Source organism: Ananas comosus, linkage group 8 (genome assembly GCF_001540865.1).
Source record: "Ananas comosus cultivar F153 linkage group 8, ASM154086v1, whole genome shotgun sequence".
In the NCBI taxonomy this organism is placed as follows: domain Eukaryota; kingdom Viridiplantae; phylum Streptophyta; class Magnoliopsida; order Poales; family Bromeliaceae; genus Ananas; species Ananas comosus.
Genome location: NC_033628.1, coordinates 11,439,067 through 11,457,644, shown reverse-complemented (window position 1 = coordinate 11,457,644; position 18,578 = coordinate 11,439,067). Strand labels below are relative to the sequence as shown.

General features: G+C 39.8%; 5 protein-coding genes across 5 annotated transcripts; 1 reads left to right on the top strand and 4 right to left on the bottom strand.

The window, feature by feature from the left end:
- On the bottom strand, positions 101 to 2,197 carry LOC109713563. Its single transcript, XM_020237677.1, has one exon. The coding sequence runs from the start codon at positions 942 to 944 to the stop codon at positions 312 to 314; it is 633 nt and encodes a 210-aa protein (XP_020093266.1). The 5' UTR covers positions 945 to 2,197; the 3' UTR covers positions 101 to 311.
- On the bottom strand, positions 2,919 to 3,748 carry LOC109713564 (uncharacterized protein At4g08330, chloroplastic). Its single transcript, XM_020237678.1, has 2 exons — positions 3,593 to 3,748; positions 2,919 to 3,488 (listed from the first exon to the last, which is right to left on the bottom strand). Exons 1-2 carry the CDS (start codon positions 3,607 to 3,609, stop codon positions 3,125 to 3,127), a joined length of 381 nt encoding a protein of 126 aa, XP_020093267.1. The 5' UTR covers positions 3,610 to 3,748; the 3' UTR covers positions 2,919 to 3,124.
- On the top strand, positions 4,634 to 8,106 carry LOC109713816 (probable inorganic phosphate transporter 1-7). The gene is made up of 3 exons (XM_020238047.1): positions 4,634 to 4,812; positions 5,681 to 5,741; positions 6,172 to 8,106. Exon 3 carries the CDS (start codon positions 6,218 to 6,220, stop codon positions 7,814 to 7,816), a length of 1,599 nt encoding a protein of 532 aa, XP_020093636.1. The 5' UTR covers positions 4,634 to 4,812; positions 5,681 to 5,741; positions 6,172 to 6,217; the 3' UTR covers positions 7,817 to 8,106.
- On the bottom strand, positions 11,440 to 12,207 carry LOC109714285. Its single transcript, XM_020238837.1, has one exon. The coding sequence runs from the start codon at positions 12,090 to 12,092 to the stop codon at positions 11,709 to 11,711; it is 384 nt and encodes a 127-aa protein (XP_020094426.1). The 5' UTR covers positions 12,093 to 12,207; the 3' UTR covers positions 11,440 to 11,708.
- On the bottom strand, positions 13,741 to 17,656 carry LOC109713886 (DDB1- and CUL4-associated factor 8-like). The gene is made up of 5 exons (XM_020238164.1): positions 17,380 to 17,656; positions 16,282 to 16,533; positions 15,639 to 15,782; positions 14,805 to 15,545; positions 13,741 to 14,180 (listed from the first exon to the last, which is right to left on the bottom strand). Exons 1-5 carry the CDS (start codon positions 17,494 to 17,496, stop codon positions 13,941 to 13,943), a joined length of 1,494 nt encoding a protein of 497 aa, XP_020093753.1. The 5' UTR covers positions 17,497 to 17,656; the 3' UTR covers positions 13,741 to 13,940.

The following is an 18,578-nucleotide window of genomic DNA, read 5'->3' as shown; positions in this document are numbered from 1 at the left end:
CCTTGATATATAAATAGCAAAGATGCTATTTTTTCATAGACATAAATCTAGTGCTATATGCTCATATCAGAAAAGCTACTACTACCAGGAATTATACCAATTACTCACCCATCCATCCAAAAAAAATATAATCACCCAACCAATCAAAGTATGAACAAACAAATTTCTACACATTTGATATTATTCCATCACATAAAAAACGTCTACAAAAACAACAACTTCGCCCCAAAAAACGCAAAAAAAAAAAAGGGGGGAATTTTTTAGGGATCTCGCCCTTCCACCACTCCTTCGCTCGTTTTAGGGTTTCGATTTCACGTTCCACCTCCGCTCCGATCTCGGGCCTCGGCGTCGACCATCTTCTTGCTGGCGTCGACGAGCCTGTCGAGGGCCTTCTGAACGGCGTCGCGGCCGCCGATGAGGAGCTTGGCGACGACCTCGGGGTCGCGCTCGAAGCGCGCCTCCTCGAACTCGCGGCGCGCGTTGGCGCGGAGCACGTCGCGCCACGGCACGCCGCGCGCGTCGGGCCACGCGAAGAAGCGCGTCGCGCGCAGGATGTCGCGGTAGAGCGCCAGCGCCTCGCGCCGCGTGCTCGTGAGCCGCCGCTGCCGCAGCGCGAGCTCCTCGTCGTCGTCGTCGTCCCCGCCGTCGCCGTTGCTCGTCGTCGTCTTCTTCTTCTTCTTCACGAGGTGGCGATCCAGGAGCTCGTCGATGGTGTCGGGGCCTTCGTGGAGGGATCGGAGGGGGAATTTGGGCACGACCGCGAGGGTTCCGTGGAGAGTTCGACGGGAGAGAGAAGAGTAAGCGGCCATGGTTTCGTTCAACTCGATACGTGTTCGTTCCATTTTCCCCCTATTGCGAGGCCACGGTCCGGATTCGGGGCCGGGCGGTACCTCCGACCCATTTTCGGCCCGGGTGAACATCGCCCGTTCCGTATTAGCCCACATTACACTTTGAGACCCGAGCTACAGCGGTGCAATTATGAGTACAAAAAAACAACACCAACTAGAATTTGGAGTCGGATTCAGCTTTGCATGATCCACACCCGATATACAATATTCTTCTATTTTGTATAAATTTTAAAAAAGTTTCTCATTTCCCATAGAGAAGTTTCAAACGTTTCTTCCATTACGGGATTAGTTAAACAAGATGTGTTGAGCCGGAAAAAGTAAAAAGCTATTGTCAGATCTGCCAGATGGGGCTAAATCTATGAAATCCCCATGAGGGTTTCTCAGTGTGCGGCTTTTAGATAGTGCGCAGTAGCAAGATATAGATCGTTGAGCCCGGATAGGCACAGACAACGTCACCAGATGCGGAATCACCACGGTTGGCGAGGAGGGCGAAGATGTGGGCAGCAGTATCTGACAGTGACAGTGAGGATGTAGCAAATCAAAATCCGGATCCGTTTGATATCTCTGCTATCATACCGGTCTGATAGTAGTTTTTCATCAAAACAACACAAAAAAAGAAATCCGAAAACTCAAAATGCTGCCCCATGAATCTTCGTTGGCTGCTTATTTGATGAATGAGCGAGTTCGAGCAAGCTCGAGTTAAAATGAAAAACCAGCAGAGCTCAATGGATTGCATGTTGTGAGCTACAGCTTTGCTTCACCAATAAAAGAGCGTATAAAAACTGCTATTTTCCAAAACTATTCAAGTGAAATCGTCTAACATGAGATAGCAGTTTTTTCATTAGCAAACGTACAACATCAGGTAATTTGTCAGGTACAATGCAAATCTTCCTTGAAAAGCTCTCTATATGAAGAAAAGCTTCTCTGAACAGGTGAGTTACTGTAGAATTGGTATCAATCAAAATAATTACAGATGCTGCACAAAAAAAATATTACTATAATTTTTTTTTTTAGAAAAAAATAGCACGCTACCTGCTTCATTCATTAGGAATATTACTACAATTTTAATCACAGAAAATTATTTTTAATGAATTTAAGAACACAGGAATCGCCCGTGGTAAAAGATGCTTTAATCCAAGTAGTCAAAATAGATGGAATTCTCTTTCACAAAACCTACTGTAGTGGGGACGAACAAAGCTCCATTCCAACCCCTCCACAGGCCCCCCCTAATTCCACTGCTTCACAAATCACAACTAGATTCAACCTTTGTATAAACCATTAACATCTAAGTAGTATCAAAAACTAGAAATGCTTTTGCTAAAAATATTAACTTGATGATTCGCATTAGCCATAATCTCACATTGGCTAAAACTTCAAATCTATCAAATGATAGTTGCAAAGAAAAATGCAGAAAATTTTACAAACATATTTGGAAATCACGAGTAACTTTGCGGCAACAAAGATAGGCTATTAAACAATCAATCTCACAAAAGAGTTCAATGGAAAGTTTAACTGCGCATTTATAGTATGTTCAACAAGAGACCTACCCGATATAATATTAAATAAATCAACTGTAAAATTCGTATCCGTCATGCGCATGCCTTCACATTGCTGAACTAGTAAGGAAAATATCAACACAAAAGTAGTAGTTACATTAAAACAGATCTTAAAAGTAAGTTCACCGGATCTCATGTTTTGTGATATTTACAAATTCTGCTAATCGTCCCAACTCAATTATAGTTTCATTCATTGTTTTCTGCTAGTGCTTAGAAGATTCCTCGCCCTTACTGTAATTCTCTGACTCCTCATTATTGACCCTCCTTTTGTAGATGAGGCGACCAAGTCGCAATTTTTACAATTCCTTAGATCAGCCAAGTTCCGTCACCACGAAAAGCCCCAAATCAATTACTTGCTAACCGGCATCAGACGTGGCCTACTCTTTAAGTTGTCGAAATTTAGTTTTGATCTAGCAAAAATCTACATGTGTTTGCAGTAATTCTCAGCTTGCGCAGAAAGGTCTTGAAGACGTTATGACTCAATTGTACAGAAACTTTGTTACACTACCTCAAATTCTCAAATGCCAAGCTTGGAACTTGTATTATCACTAATCATCAGAATGAATCTGTATTCACATAAAAACCAAAGAGAAGAATGTGCGAAAAGCAGCCCCAAAGCATTTCATTTGTTATGTTCGCAGATTCCGCTAAAACCGATAATCATCACATTCAAATATATGAGAAACCAAGTTTCCCAGTATATGATAAGATAAGCGCTTGTTATGAATGAGGAGAAGCGTTGAGGGCCTTGATCTTGAAGCGGTACCTGGGGCGGCGCGGAATGGCCTGGCTCGGACCGAACCCTAACTGGCCGTGGCCCTGCATGAGCGGGGGGCCGTCGTCGTAGACGTGGCCGAGGAGGCGGCCGCACGCGTCGCAGAGTATGCGGGTGCGGTTGCGGTGGACGCCCCAGTAGTTCACCGTCTCGAAGAAGGGGACGAACCGGCTCTCCCTCGCGAACCGGAACTTGGACTCGTCGATCCACGAGAAGGAGAGCGTGCCCTTGTCCCCGGCCTCGAAGTACGTGCCCGGCGGGTAGAGGTGGGCCCCGCTCAGGTTCAGCTCCGCCCCGCACTCGCCGCACCTGAATCGAATCGAATCGAATCGACATCCATATATGCTTCGTTAATTATTAAAAAAGAAAAAGAAAAAAAAAGAAGATGATGAGGATGAGGAGTTGATGCTTACCGGTAGAGAGAAGCCATGGGGAGAGAGAGAGAGAGAGAGAGAGAGAGAAAGAGAGAGAGAGAGAGAGAGAAAGAGAGAGAGAGAGGTGGTGGGTTTTGTTTTAATTTTATTGGGATGGTTTAATTTGGAAGGGAAAGAAACTTCTCATCGGCCGGCTCCGCTACGGCACCGGCGCCGAATTTGACTAACGAAGCCCGGGTGTTGGACTCGGTTGATTGGGCCCGTAAAGAGTAGTACACAGTGGACCCGTCCATAGGCCTTCGTTGAATCACATTTGGGCCAGGACCGCATCCGAACCAAGGAGGTGCGCAGGCCCCACCAAGCCTAATTAAACTCAACAATTTTGATCTGGTTTGGTTTTCGGTTATGGCTTTCGACGATTTGATTTTGATCTGAAAAGTTTTCGAATTAAATATTTTGATTTAAAATTTTCTGTTTCAATCAAACTTTTAGCCTTTAGAATTAATCGGACCATTGATCCCTAACCTCTACTCATTTTTTCGCTTTGATCCTAACTTCTTTTCCAATACGCACACTCATTTCGTCAAGCCGAATTTCACAATTCTCAATATTGTACTCCAAACATTTCAGCATGTCGGTTTCACAGAACGTATTTGGCATTAAGTCAGACATGCCATCAAATTCTTCTAAAAATTTTAAAAAGTCAGTATTAAAATTAACTAAAGGTCTCATTCCATCAAAAAATAAAAACAGAGAAATTTAAATGATTGGAATTTAACTACAATAAAATATTAAAGTTAGGAACCTGATAAAAGGAATTAAAAACTAAAATAAAAAATAGAGAAAAGTTAGGGAACAATGGTTTGATTCATATTCCCCAATCCGAACCCGAATTGGCCGATCCTCTCGAACAAAGTGCGGCGCCTCGCGCGGCCCATTCTGTTGCACCCCCTCAGAGCGGACCCGCTTTTGACCGAACAACCCCCATGAATAATGAACACAATCCAAAACCACATACATAATGATAAAAAATAAACTGTGGGCTCATGCAGGAGAGCCGTTAAAGGAGCGAATATTCCCTTTTATAGCCTTTTTAAACATAAACATAACCTCCTCTTTTCGGGTAATACTCGAGTTCTCCAAATTTTTAGATCTCTCTTGTAAACTATACTACTCTTTCTCATCTCCTTGGTGTGTTCAATCCTTCTACGTACTATGGCATTTTTTCAATAGTTTTCAAAGAAGATAGAGGTGATCAGGTGAAGCCCAACTGTTCACTCCTTTTTTAATATTCCTCCAACTTTAAACGTTTTTGTTTGTGTGTTCACTTTTGTGATTGTTGATCTCAAATTTAGATTTGATTTATTCTATTAAATGGTTTGCATGAGTAGCTTCCGAGAGATGATACCCATACCATGCATTTTGTGATTTGCGTACTTTTTTTTTTCGACAATATAACTTCTATTGTTCACGTTGTAATCACATCAACACTTGGAATTAATTAACCCATGCATGGTATTACTTTTTTTATATGTGTGTATATATATACACATATTGGCAAGAAATTATTTCGTGCACCCGATGTATCTGTTTAATTTATACATCACACTTAATATTTTAAAATTAAATTGTAATTTTGGAGAATCAACCTATAATATCTAAAAAATTTATGCTTAAAAGACTAATAAATATTTTGAAAAATTATCAAGTATTAAGCTGATTAAAAATTAGTGGCATACAGCTTACTCATTTAATAGTAATGTTCAAATAACACTTTATTAAGTATTACAATAAACTACATTGAAATTAAATATTTTTTAAAGAAAATCTGGACCAAGTCTCGGGTCCAATATATATAGAGACGCTTCTACATCTGTTCATTTTAAGTTTGGAACTCTTAACCTTATTATTTCGAATAATTATATATAAAACTTTGTTATTTTTTAAGGTCTTTCTAGGTATTGGATAGTAAAAAAAGGGAGGGAATGTTAATGAATTTATTATTCACTACGCAAAAAGCAAAAAACTTATAATTAAGATTTAAGATATATCATATATATCATATATAATAACTTAGATTTAGATTCCTTTTTTTTTTTTTTGTTAATTTAAGTTTGAATTGGTCAGGTGTGTGTCCGCTCAGTACGTGCGATAATTTCTCCAAAACTCCGACTGAAACATTCAACAGGTAAAATGATACACCCCCTTAACTATTTTTTTATTGAGAACTCATCAACTTGTAAAATAATTTTCTTTTTTTTTGAGTCTTTTTACTTAATTAACTTCAAAAATTTATCAAATATAATAATATTTTTTTGTTATTAACTTTTAATAATTAAAACGTGACAGGACTCTATTTAAGAACGCCTAACAGTGGAGGGGTCTGTATATATTTTCGCCCATTTAAAATTGACCAATCAATATTTCACTTCATAACTAACTGAACTCCTCTTATTTCTCAACAACTTCCTCCTCTCCTCCTCCAAAATCAACATCTTATACAATTATCATATTATTATTACCTCGCCAAATTGGTTCTTATTTTTCAGACACACTTATATGAGGTAGTGAAGTTGAGTTAGCGAAATTCACAAGATCATTAATTACTGTATATATAGGAGCAGGTGCAGGTGCAGAAGAGAAGAAAGAGAGAGATTGAGAAAGATGGCCGGGGATCAGATGCAGGTGCTGAACGCCCTGGACGTGGCGAAGACGCAGTGGTACCACTTCACGGCGATCGTCATCGCCGGCATGGGCTTCTTCACCGACGCCTACGACCTCTTCTGCATCTCCCTCGTCACCAAGCTCATCGGCCGCGTCTACTACTACGTCCCGGGCTCGCCGTCCCCGGGCAATCTCCCCCCTCGCGTCTCCTCCGCCGTCAATGGCGTCGCCTTCGTCGGCACCCTCTCGGGCCAGCTCTTCTTCGGCTGGCTCGGCGACAAGCTCGGCCGCAAGAGCGTCTACGGCATGACCCTCCTCCTCATGATCCTCTGCTCCGCCGCCTCCGGCCTCTCCTTCGGCCGCTCCCCCTCCACCGTCATGTCCACGCTCTGCTTCTTCCGCTTCTGGCTCGGCTTCGGCATCGGCGGCGACTACCCGCTCTCTGCCACCATCATGTCCGAGTACGCCAACAAGCGCACCCGCGGCGCCTTCATCGCCGCCGTCTTCGCCATGCAGGGCTTCGGCATCCTCGCCGGGGGGATGTCGGCCATAGTCGTCTCCTACGCCTTCAAGCGCAGATTCCCCGCCCCCGCCTACGCCGACGACCCAGCGGGCTCCACCGTGCCACAGGCCGACTACGTCTGGCGCCTCATCCTCATGTTCGGCTCCGTCCCAGCCGCCATGACCTACTACTGGCGGATGAAGATGCCCGAGACCGCGCGGTACACCGCGCTCGTCGCGAAGAACGCCGAGCGTGCCGCCGCCGACATGGCGAAGGTGCTGCAGGTCGACGTCGACAACGACCGACAACCGAAGACTACCGCCGCCGCCGCTGCCGTCGTCGGTGCGGTGCGGGCAGACGGCGGCAAAGACTTCGGGCTATTCTCGAGGGAGTTCGTCCGGCGGCACGGGCTCCACCTGGTCGGCACGGCCAGCACGTGGCTGCTGCTTGACGTCGCCTACTACTCGCAGAACCTCTTCCAGAAGGACATCTTCAGCGCCATCGGCTGGATCCCGGAGGCCGCGACGATGAACGCGCTGGAAGAGCTCTACTACATCGGGCGCGCGCAGACGCTCATCGCCCTCTGCGGCACCGTCCCGGGCTACTGGTTCACCGTTGGCCTCATCGACATCCTCGGCCGGTTCACGATCCAGGTCGTCGGCTTCTTCATGATGACGGCGTTCATGCTCGGCCTCGCCGTGCCGTACCACCACTGGACCACCGAGGGCAACCACACCGGCTTCGTCGTCATGTACGCCTTCACCTTCTTCTTCGCCAACTTCGGGCCCAACAGCACCACGTTCATCGTGCCCGCCGAGATATTCCCCGCGAGGCTCCGCGCCACGTGCCACGGGATCTCGGCGGCGTCGGGGAAGCTCGGGGCGATCGTCGGCTCGTTCGGGTTCCTCTACCTGGCGCAGAGCCGGGACCCGGCGAAGACCGACCGCGGCTACCCCCCGGGGATCGGCGTGCGCGACTCGCTCTTCCTGCTCGCCGCCTGCAGCTTCTGCGGCCTCGCCTTCACCTTCCTCGTGCCGGAGTCGAAGGGAAAGTCGCTCGAGGAGATGTCCGGAGAGATCAACGAGGAAGAGGTGTGAGATCGAAGAAAAAAAAGAAAAAATTTACGACCGAACACCACTCCACAGTGTGATCACCGGGATCACAACTGTCTCCGTCGCTTTAAATTTCCAGCTAATTAATAAACTGATCGATGTTGTATGCTCTCTTTCTTTTTCTTTTTTTTTTTATAAATATATGTTTTGGTTTTGTAATTAGGAATCCATGAGCTCTCTCGGAAAGAATGGCACGAAAGAGTACGTAACATTAGATAGCTTATTATGGTTTTCGTTTTTTCGGTTTGTAATATTTTATGTCCGGAGCGTATCATTATCTGGGAACTAATAATAATAATAATAATTATTATTATTATTTTGGAAAGAGATAGATAGCACGCTATTCGCTTTGTTTATTTCATTTAGAAATAAATTTAGTTGAAAATATGAATCAATTAGGATTCGAACTTAAGTTTCGAATACCAACCACTAAATTTTTTACCACTTACTCTAGGGACAGTCAGTCTGGAAACTAATTAATTAACGTTCACCGGGTATATGCCATTGGCTCTTTGGCAAGTTTTGGTATTTTCTTTATATTTTGTTCTCTTCTGTAATAAAGCGGCTCGATGCCCATTACTATTTATTATTATTTTTTTTAGAAAAATTTCTATTTACTTTCTTGGTAATTTTTATTATGGACAAATAATAAAAATTAGAAAGAAAGTAAATTGTAATTTTTATTATTTGTCCATAATTTTTATTATGAGCAGAGGTGAATTGCATATTTGATCCTCAAACTATTAATTAGGTGATACTTCCCTATTCAAATTTTAATTTATTATATAATTTCTGACTCTAATATTTCTCATCAAGTTTGACGATTACCGTATTATTGTTGTAAAAAATGATATAATATTTTAATTATTAGCCCATCATCAATCGTAACACTATTATATTATTTCTACAGTAGCTATATATTAGTATTTAGTTAACTAAATTTGATTATAGGACTTAATTGTAATAGTTTATAGTCATCATATTTGCAAGTAGGCCTGAGCAAATCCGACTCAAATGTGTTTGATCCACCGACCGTTTCTAGAGCAAGTGATAAAGGACTTGGTGGTTGGTACCCGAGATCCAAGTTCGAATCCTAGTTGATTCATATTTCCAGCTAAGTTTATTTCTAAATGAAATAAACGAAGCGAGTAGCGTGCTACCTATCTCTCAAAAAAAAAAGAAAAAAAAAAGTGTCTGATTCGGTTGACATGTCCGTCGAACCTAATTTTTAGAGGTTAGGTCGGATCAGACCGGGTATGGTCCATGTGTTGGGCGGGGCTCCAAAATAAAGGCTCAAAAAAATTTTGAAATGATTTTCTACGTACGATCTGGCTCAAGAATTTTGCACTTCACCGCTTGGCCTGGGCCATCTGAGCCGAACTCAAGCATAGAGTAGGTGTAAGGATTCTAACTAGATACCATATCTAATGCTATTGATTAAGAACTTAATTGTCCGTACTTAAGCTTTTAAAGTAAACGGAAGGAACCTCAGTTACCGACCGTTCTTAGCATAAGTGGTAAAAAATTTGGTGGTTAATACCTGAGATTTCAAGTTCAAAACCTAATTGCTTCATATTTTTAGTTAAATTTATTTATAAATAAAATAAACAGAGCGAATAGTATGCTATCTTTCTCTCTAAAAACAGAGAACCTTAGTTAGGAGATGTATAAAAGAAGATCAAAACATGAACTACTGTTTTTTTGCATGACATATATCATATTTAGCTCACAAAAGAAATAAGAGTAGTCTTAATTACTAACAAAATCTCTAGTGGAAACAAAAGAAAGATTAAGACTAATTTAACTCCCCCTCCCCACCCCATACCAAGTTTTTATCCTGCTATAGGCAACATAAATTAGCTGAGAAAAACGGAGAACCATTTATAAGATGTTTTTTTTAAAAAAATTAATCTAATGTCTGGTTACTGAATAGAACTAAGACAATAGTTAATTAGATCGATCGACCGTTATGATGAATCATGCCAACTTTAGCTTACATTTCAAATTAATGAAGGATTGATCCAACTCTGATATGTCCAGCTAATGAAGGATTGACCCAACACTGGTAAGTCAAAAGAAAAACCATTATGATAAAAATGTAAAGAAATATATATGTTTCTATTTTGAGGAACCTCAAAATTATAATATAGCGAAATTTAGATATGTGATATCTTAATGGAAACAAGTAGTACATCTTTTGATCGCACATACTTTCTCACCGTATGTAGTTGTTTATGTATCACACTAACGTAGTGGTTATAATTAAATTAAAAGCTAATCTATAATTGATTTCTTTAGCAAAAAAATTAATTTACTATTAATATTTCTTTTGAATAATTTTTTTAAATATAATTAGTAATTATAATACTTAACCGGATGCCAACTTCTGCACATGGAAAAATTCTAAAATGCAACGGGTATATTGGTGACGTTGCGTAACAAATCAATCAAATGTCTCCTTTTAGCATGATTGTAAAAAAATATTTTTATTGTACTTTTGTTTGAAAAGACGGAATGTGATTGACTTATTATTAATGATGTAGTGCAAGTGTGATAGTGTAGAATTCCTCCTGTGCACATGGGAGGAGATATTTGTACGCGCAAGCAACAACCGAAGCGAAGAAATTTAGCTAGCAAATTAATATTTTACGTAACTAAACTATATTGCACTCCAAATTCCCAATGCTAGATATTTGAAAATTAAGACCATACAAAATATTCATTTCAAAATTAGGATTTAAATCTAGTATAGGTAAGCTGGGCACATGAGGAACGCCCATTAACTCCCATAAATGTGCCTAAATACCAAATTTGAAGATTCGAGTGTTGTCCAAATTAAAGTCAAATACATGAAAGTAGTAAAATATTTTGAAAAGGCAAATTTCAAGAGAAAAAAGCTTAATCAGAAAATAATAATAATAATAATAATAATTGCCTCATGTGCCAACTAAGTGACAACTTTTTTGCTTCATAAAGAATTACCAAAAATGCCACCTACTTGAACTCTTCTTAACAATTTGTTAGATTATGATGATGCAAATACGAGGTCAGCATGACGTTGCAGTTACGCGACAACGTAATAATAATAATAATAATAATAATAATCATCATCTGTGATGTAGCCTTACTACCCACTAAATTGCGATAGAAAATGAACTGTACTTAGGATGGGGTATTAAAAGAGAGAATGATTGAGAATTGTACCTACAAATGATCACGGACCGTTCGTAGCATTTGTTGCTAAAAAATTTAATGATTAGTATTTAAAATTTTAAATTTAAAGTTTAATTACGAACTATAATTTTTAGCTAAATTTATATTTTAAAAAAATATAAATAAACGGGGCGGATAACATATTTTTTTTTTTCTTTCAAAAAAATAAAAACAAATGTAGGAACTCAACCAGCTACTTCTTATACTGATCAAGAGGTTTCAGATCAACTCCGGCATTATATTATCAACAAAATCAATTTGAAAACAAAAAAAAAAAAACTATATATTCAAGGATGGCTTTAACAAATTCAATTAATTCGATCTTATGGTACAAGTTCACTAAGGTGCTCGTCAAGGACCTACAATTAAAATGCCAATAAAAATGTTCATCTAAATTAGAGAAGCGCTCATTATTTTTACTGCTCAAATCCGTTCTGCAAATACAAATATTTAGCTTACATATACAAGAACCAAAATTGCCAATTTGAAACATTTTTTTACTTCTTTTCGCATTTTGGCTCCATGTTAAATGTCACACAATCTATATATGAAGCACATCAAAATGTCTCAAATTCCCTATTTATTCAAGAACTACACAAAATAAAGAATGTTGTTAGATCAACCTCGTAGTAAGATGATGCTACATATACATGTTTGATTTGCTTTATAATTCCCGCACTTCCTCAGGGATGCTCTGAAGCGCCGGCCTCCACCGATCACGACGTCCCTTCGCGGTGGCGTCGAGCAACTTACTCTGGACCTGCAGCCTCCTCAGAAGCTGCAGCAGCTGCTCCGTGCCGCCGCGCCCGCAGCCTATCAGCTGGGCCATCTGCTTCAGTTGTTGCTTGCTAACTACAATCTTCACCCGCACTGCCCTGCGCTCGCCTTCGTCTCGAACGACGAAGGCTGTGTTTTCACTACTCAACGCTTGTTCGATGGCCTCCGCGGTCTCGAGAAGGCTCATTTCGATGCGCGGGCACCGGCAGAGTCTGCGGCCATCTCTCGTTATAAGGTTGATCGACAAATCTTTTGCAGTGTTGTTCTCCATCTCTCTCTAGATCTCTCTCTCTCTCTCTCTCTCTCTCTCTCTCTCTCTCTCTCTCTCTCTCTCTCGTTGTGTTAACTAGTGGTTTTACGGCTACATATGGGGCAAAGTGGGTGGTGGGCTTATTTAGGCTTATATAGGCACGGGACAGCTCATAGATATCTGTCTAAGGAGCTAGTTTTCTTTTTCTACATTGTGGGAACCGAATCTTTGGATAACAAATGATTATCAATAATTTCTACTTGAGAAGTGACTGTTTAAAATGGCCCCATCTTATTTACTTCATCGAAGAAATTTAAGCAAACAGTAAAAAAAATAATAAAAAATCCTCGTACAATAGGTATTACGTGTAGTGCTCTTGCTTTTACCAGCACACAATGTTGGTAATAAAAATTAAAGTTAGAGCACCGGCCGTCTTTGGAGCAAGTGGCAAAGGGCTTGGTGATTGGTATTCGAGACTCAAGTTCGAATCCTAGTTGATTCACATTTCTAGCTAAATTTATTTCTAAATGAAATAAACGAAGCGGGTAGCGTGCTACCTATCTCTCTCTTAAAAAAAAATAAAAATAAAAATAAAATTAGAGTTAGAGCGTCGGCTCAAAATAGTAACAAAGCTCACCCTACAATTTGTGAAATCCTTTTGCTTACAAATTTGGTCTTTCCCAAAATGATGAGACACGCTGTTGAATAGTGTTAATTCCATTCCACAAAGATCATTGCACACACTATTTAAATTTTAATAATTTTTGAAGCCAACGAATTTTCACGTGGGAGAGATCAGAGATGGAGCTACGCCGTCGTACCAACTAAAGATAACGCGTCTACAAACTCTAAAATTTAGAAAAAGCTTTCTCTCTCTAACCAAGGAGCCAAAAGTTATAAATTCATAAATAATTAAGGATTTGGATGCAATAAGATAAGACCATAATTAAGACGCGAGAGAGGAGTCGTTGGAAATGTTATTGAAATGGAATAGGACGTGAATAATTGTGTGCGGGTGCTGCCACGAGGTCAACACACGGTGCTCCGCAGATCCATCGACGGTGAATTATTTTTTATGAAATTTCTTCTTCTTATTCTTTTTTTTTTTTTTTTTTTTTTGCATTTAGTACATATTATGATTGATAAATTGTCTCTAAACATAAGACGTAAACACTGAAAATGTCGGGTTGGTTTCCTCTTTTGAATTGCCCCGCTTCAACTTTTTAAGTTTTTTTTTTAAATAGTTATAATTACTTAAAATAAAATTTTTATTAAATGTAATAAGAAATTGTTCGATGAAATAATTTTAATATCTTTCCCTATTCTGTTTTTAGATTTTTTTTAAAAAAAATTGGGTTCGAAGTTAGATTAGGATTATACGATGGGCTCTTCCAATACGTTGATTTGGTAATCAATTTTGGATTTTAAAACGAAAGAGATTGTCCACCAACGGGCCTGAACACGCCTACAGCCCATACTGCATGGGCTAAATGGCCTATGGACGTAAAATTGGTACCTCAACGATAGAATAAGATACCTGAGATTGAAATTGTGATGCAAGTACCCAACCATTTTGCTACATCTGATTTCTAAATGTTTTCCATATGAAAGGTCGTTGAATGTTGAATTAGATAAAAAAATATTTCATCAAAAACATTGCAAACACTGATAAGCTCCACCAACAATCACCAAATTTTACTAAATGCTTGTTGTAGATCTACAATACAACGCTCGATCTGTGAGGGAGATATCCTCTTCATAGCCCAAGAAAAAGAAACTCAAAAATTCATCTTACCGACAAATAGATCTCCTAATTCTGATAAAAGGATGACTTATTCTATGTACAACTTTCAGAAGTTTCTATATGGCTCAGTTCACTATACAATCCCCAGGGCTGTCGGAACCGTCTCCACTTTCATCAGAGGGAGAATCATGCTCTCCAACAGTAAATTGCAATAAAAGATTTACCAGATCAGCGTTGCTGGTCGTTTCTTCACCATCATCTTGTCTCAAACTTGCTCGTCGCCTGTGAAGTGCTACCATCTGAGCTATCAAGTTCTCTGGCAAGTTGACGCGGCCGAACTCATTCCTTCTTACATGGGGCTTCAACTGTTGCAATTGAATGTCACGTCATCAACAAGATCGATAAAATTGTCAGAGCATTTCACTATCTACACCAAGAAAAGTGGTAAGCACCATCAACATAGTTATTCTAGTTGGCAGCACCATTTATCTCATCATGTTATATATATTCAATTAAGGAGACAACTTTTCAAACTTTGGTAACCACGAAATCGTAGTCTCAGGTGCAAAGAAGTAATATATTAAGCCAAGTTGTTAGGACCATTTTCAACCGATGTGTAGCCGATAAGTTAGAAATTTGAAATACCACTTCTGCACGACCTCAGATTCCTTTTAGGTAATCTCCATTAGAAGTTCTGTTATATGATCTACGTGGCACAAGTTTCATTTTAAAGGCAGAAAAAACCTAGTATAATACAAATATCATGCAGGTCAACTAAATATGCTTTTCCCATGAAAACTGATCTGTCAGAGGACTGCAAAATAATGCAAAAAAAAATTCAGGAAGGTCTTGGACATCCAAAGACAATCATCTATGTTTTAGGTACTATGACGACTAGTATATCCAATAAATGATCCTATTTCATTACGACAGTTTAGATCTCCAGAATAGCAAAGAAAATAAAAGCTGAGAAGGCAAAAAGCCATCACCTCATTAATGTTTACTGGGTGGGCAGGCTCTGTGGCATTGGGAGTCCAGATCTTCACATCATTTTCAATTCCACTACTCGCAATTACAGTGGCATAAGGATGAGGCTCAATACAATTGACCACGTACTTGTCGCCATCCATAGCTCGCAAGAGCTTCCCATCTCTCTTTCTCCAAATAAACAACCGTCCACAGTCTGATCCACTAGCAACATACTCGCAGTTCGGGCCAAGAAAGTTCACACCCTTCACGGTCTCACAATTGCTATGTCCCTTGTACACCTGAGGGCCAGGTTGTGAATCGGCAATTTCTGCGGACTCGGCTGAAACCGTCTTCGACCCCTTACTCGAATCAGTACTGTCAGATTTAGGTGATTTAATAACTGGGTTGGGCCCAAGACCTCGATCCTTTGTGAAGAGGTAAATGTGCTCATAATTGTACGAGGAGAGCAACTCACTCTGGTCCGAGAATGCTAAACCAGTTATCCCAACATGCCCGTTTCCAATAAGATGAGGTGGGCAGAAGCTGTTAATAGGATGACCACACTCTGTCGATCCATCCAAATTACACTTCCGAATGTCATAAACTCGAGCATATTCATCTCTTCCTGCAATTGCAAAATAATTGGGGTTCCTTGGGTCTATTGCAATAGCATTTAGATGAACGACAGGTTGATAATCTGATCCATCAGGAAAAGATCTGCATATAAATAGCTTTGTGGCAGACTGTGTCCTCAAATCAAACTGCATGAGACACAGGTTAATCAAATCATGCTGAGTTAAAGAGATAGCAAGGGAACACTACACATAAGCTAAGAGATGTGGGAAATGGCTTACGTGCTGAACAAGACCGTCTTCACCACAGCTGTAAAATATATGAGGGCTTCCAGGCTCAATAGCCAGCTTATGAGCCCGTCCTTCATGCTGACCAAGCAATTTAGTATCCACATTTCCACTCTCTAGTATTTTGGCATATCTCACCTAGTGTGATGAAAATTAGTAGATATCAGCTTAATTAATCAGAAGATAAAAACATATGGGGTCCCCCACAACTATAGGCCATGTGAGATGATCCTCTAGCTTTCCCTTTTCTATATCTTTCTCTCTCTCTCTCTCTCTCTCTCTCTCTCTCTCTCTCTCTTTTTCTTTTTTTTCTTTTTTTAAGTGATACCCCTTTAACTTCCGTCTGTTTTGAGTTAAATTTAACCACTCCATCAGCTTCAGGCCGCCAATTGTTTATGAAGATCGCAATTACGGCAGCTTAAAAAGGGTAAAGCTAATACATTTAACAAAATTGCAATTTCACATGACTGAAATAACTTAAGCAAAAAAAGGGGAAAAAAAGACAAAATTTAAGTGGACGCTCAATCAAAAAGAAAGTTGAGGATCTATTTTCGCAACAGTCTATAGTGGGGTCTCAAAACATATTCACCTACTTAGAATTAATAAGCTTTGAGAAAGAAGAAGAAGCTCCTTCTACCTCCCCATCAGCAGCACAAGTAACAATGGTACGGTCATCTGAATAAGGCATGAATTTAGCTTGAAAAACATTATTCGAGTGGCCTGAATGGAAGGACAGTTTCACGGCACCAGCATCCCAGTCCCATAACATCACCATCCGGTCATCAGACCCCGATGCGAGAATATTGCCATCGGCATTGAAGCTCACTGTGTTCACACAGCCGCCATGCCTGTCCAATTTTCTATAAATTCCAAGGCGCATGACAAGGTCCTGAAATTTTAATATCCATTACGAAAATGTTTGGCACACCGATATGCATGAACCCTATTTTGGTGCTATATATAATAATATAATAGAGTTGAAATGAACATGTGAAAATATGTTAGACCGGTTAAAATGAACATGCATAATAATGAATATTAAAGCTACATTTGAAACTTCAAACAATGAAATATCAGCACTCAGTACTTTTTCAATCACAAAAATTCATTAGGTATGGTTACTCCAGTAATTTTTCTTTCAACTCTTGCCCTTTGCCAGAACCAAAAGATGTGGCTTTTCCCTACAAACGTTTATTCGCAATCTGTACATCCTACACATAATATTTTTTGATTTTTTTTCCTAAAAGAAGAGAATAAAAGATGCTAGTGGGTTGCAATCGCAAGCCTAAAATCATTACCATCACACCAAAAATGGCGCAATGCTTCACATTAGTGTGATTTTCTTGGCAATTCAAAGGCAAGATTTTTGAACATTCTTTTAACATTCATTTTAAAAATCAGACTCGGAATCTCTTACATAATACATGATCGTTCTGAAGCGCTCGAAGATTCTTCTGTTTTGAGATGAAAAAATCGCCATTTTAACACTCTACATACAATGCGCACTACACAGCCGCTAATTCCTATATTCTTATAATCAACTATCATGAATTTATAATCTTTAGCAAGCAAGGGTCAATCCACTCCCCTATACTACATGATCACGACCAAATCAATTTAACGCTTAAAACCGAATAATTATCCCCACAGATCAGATGAAATCGGAATAACACCTCAAAATCATCATCGATTTGGGAGGAACCAACAAAGACGAATAAAAAGGAAAAGAATGGACCTCAGATGCCCCAACGCGATGGGCGAAGGATCGCGGCGAGAGGCCCCCCAACTCGCGATGATAGAGCTCGACGATCCCGGGCCCAAATCCTCGGCCCTTTTTATATGCCCTCTCCATCGCTCCTCTCTCCTACTCTCTCTCTCTCTCTCTTCCCCGTTAGGTGTTCGACGAAGAGCCTCAGAGGAAGAAGACGAAGCGGAGGAGAAGCGCTTGGAATCTTGGATCGATAGCAGCGAGGAGGGCCGAGAGGCGATAGGAGATGAGGTGGCCTCTGTCTCTCGCTGTGTCCTTTTTTTCTTTTAAAAAAAAATTAAATTACTAGTGTAGTTCTTGGATACACGTGTACGGTTAAGATCGTTTTATATTCCACGTGTCAAGTTGTTACATGTTGATTGGCGATCTTAGTTTTACTTGTGATGTAGTTGATTTTTTTAAATTTTTTTTTGTGATTTTCATGTGCACTTTAAAAAAAAATAGAGATAATTTTTTAATTAGGCGACGGTGTACTTCATTAGTGGAAGAATAACCGAAGTAAATTTTAAATTTTCAAAAGCTTTTAAATTTAAAAATATAAATTTTAAAATCGTGATGGATGGGGAAGGGACGGTGTAGGCTCATGGCTCACATGGTGCACTAAGTCCAGGTAGTGAAAAAGAATGACCAAATTGGCCCCGCCCACTTCGTGTATTCATGTCCCTATCCATGCAAGAATTACTGTTTCTCAGTCAATTAGACTTCCTTACGACGTTGACTTCAATTTTATCCTTTTCTTTTGCCGTTGACATCAAAATAATTAGGATTAAAATAAGGAGATATATCTCAATCCTCTCTCAATAATTTTTATTAATATTTCAATTTCTCGTTCAAGAATCTTATATTGGTAGTTCACATATATTATTATCAGTCCTATACTAAAGTAAAAAATTTTCAATAAAACATCTAATATGTAGTTCTAAAAAATTTGTAGGATAATTGATTTGTAGTGGAAAAGGAAGGTGTTTGGCAATTAAAATTTAGAGTTTGCAGTGCATCTAAGTTTATAAAATTTGACATCATTTTTTTATTCCGTAGAGTTATCCGTTTATGCTACCGAAAATCTCTCAGAAAAAATAGCTAAATGGAGTCCACATCAATACAAAGATTCAAAATTTTCGATATTCTGACTTATTCGCTGTTTGTAATTTGCTCTAACCAAACGG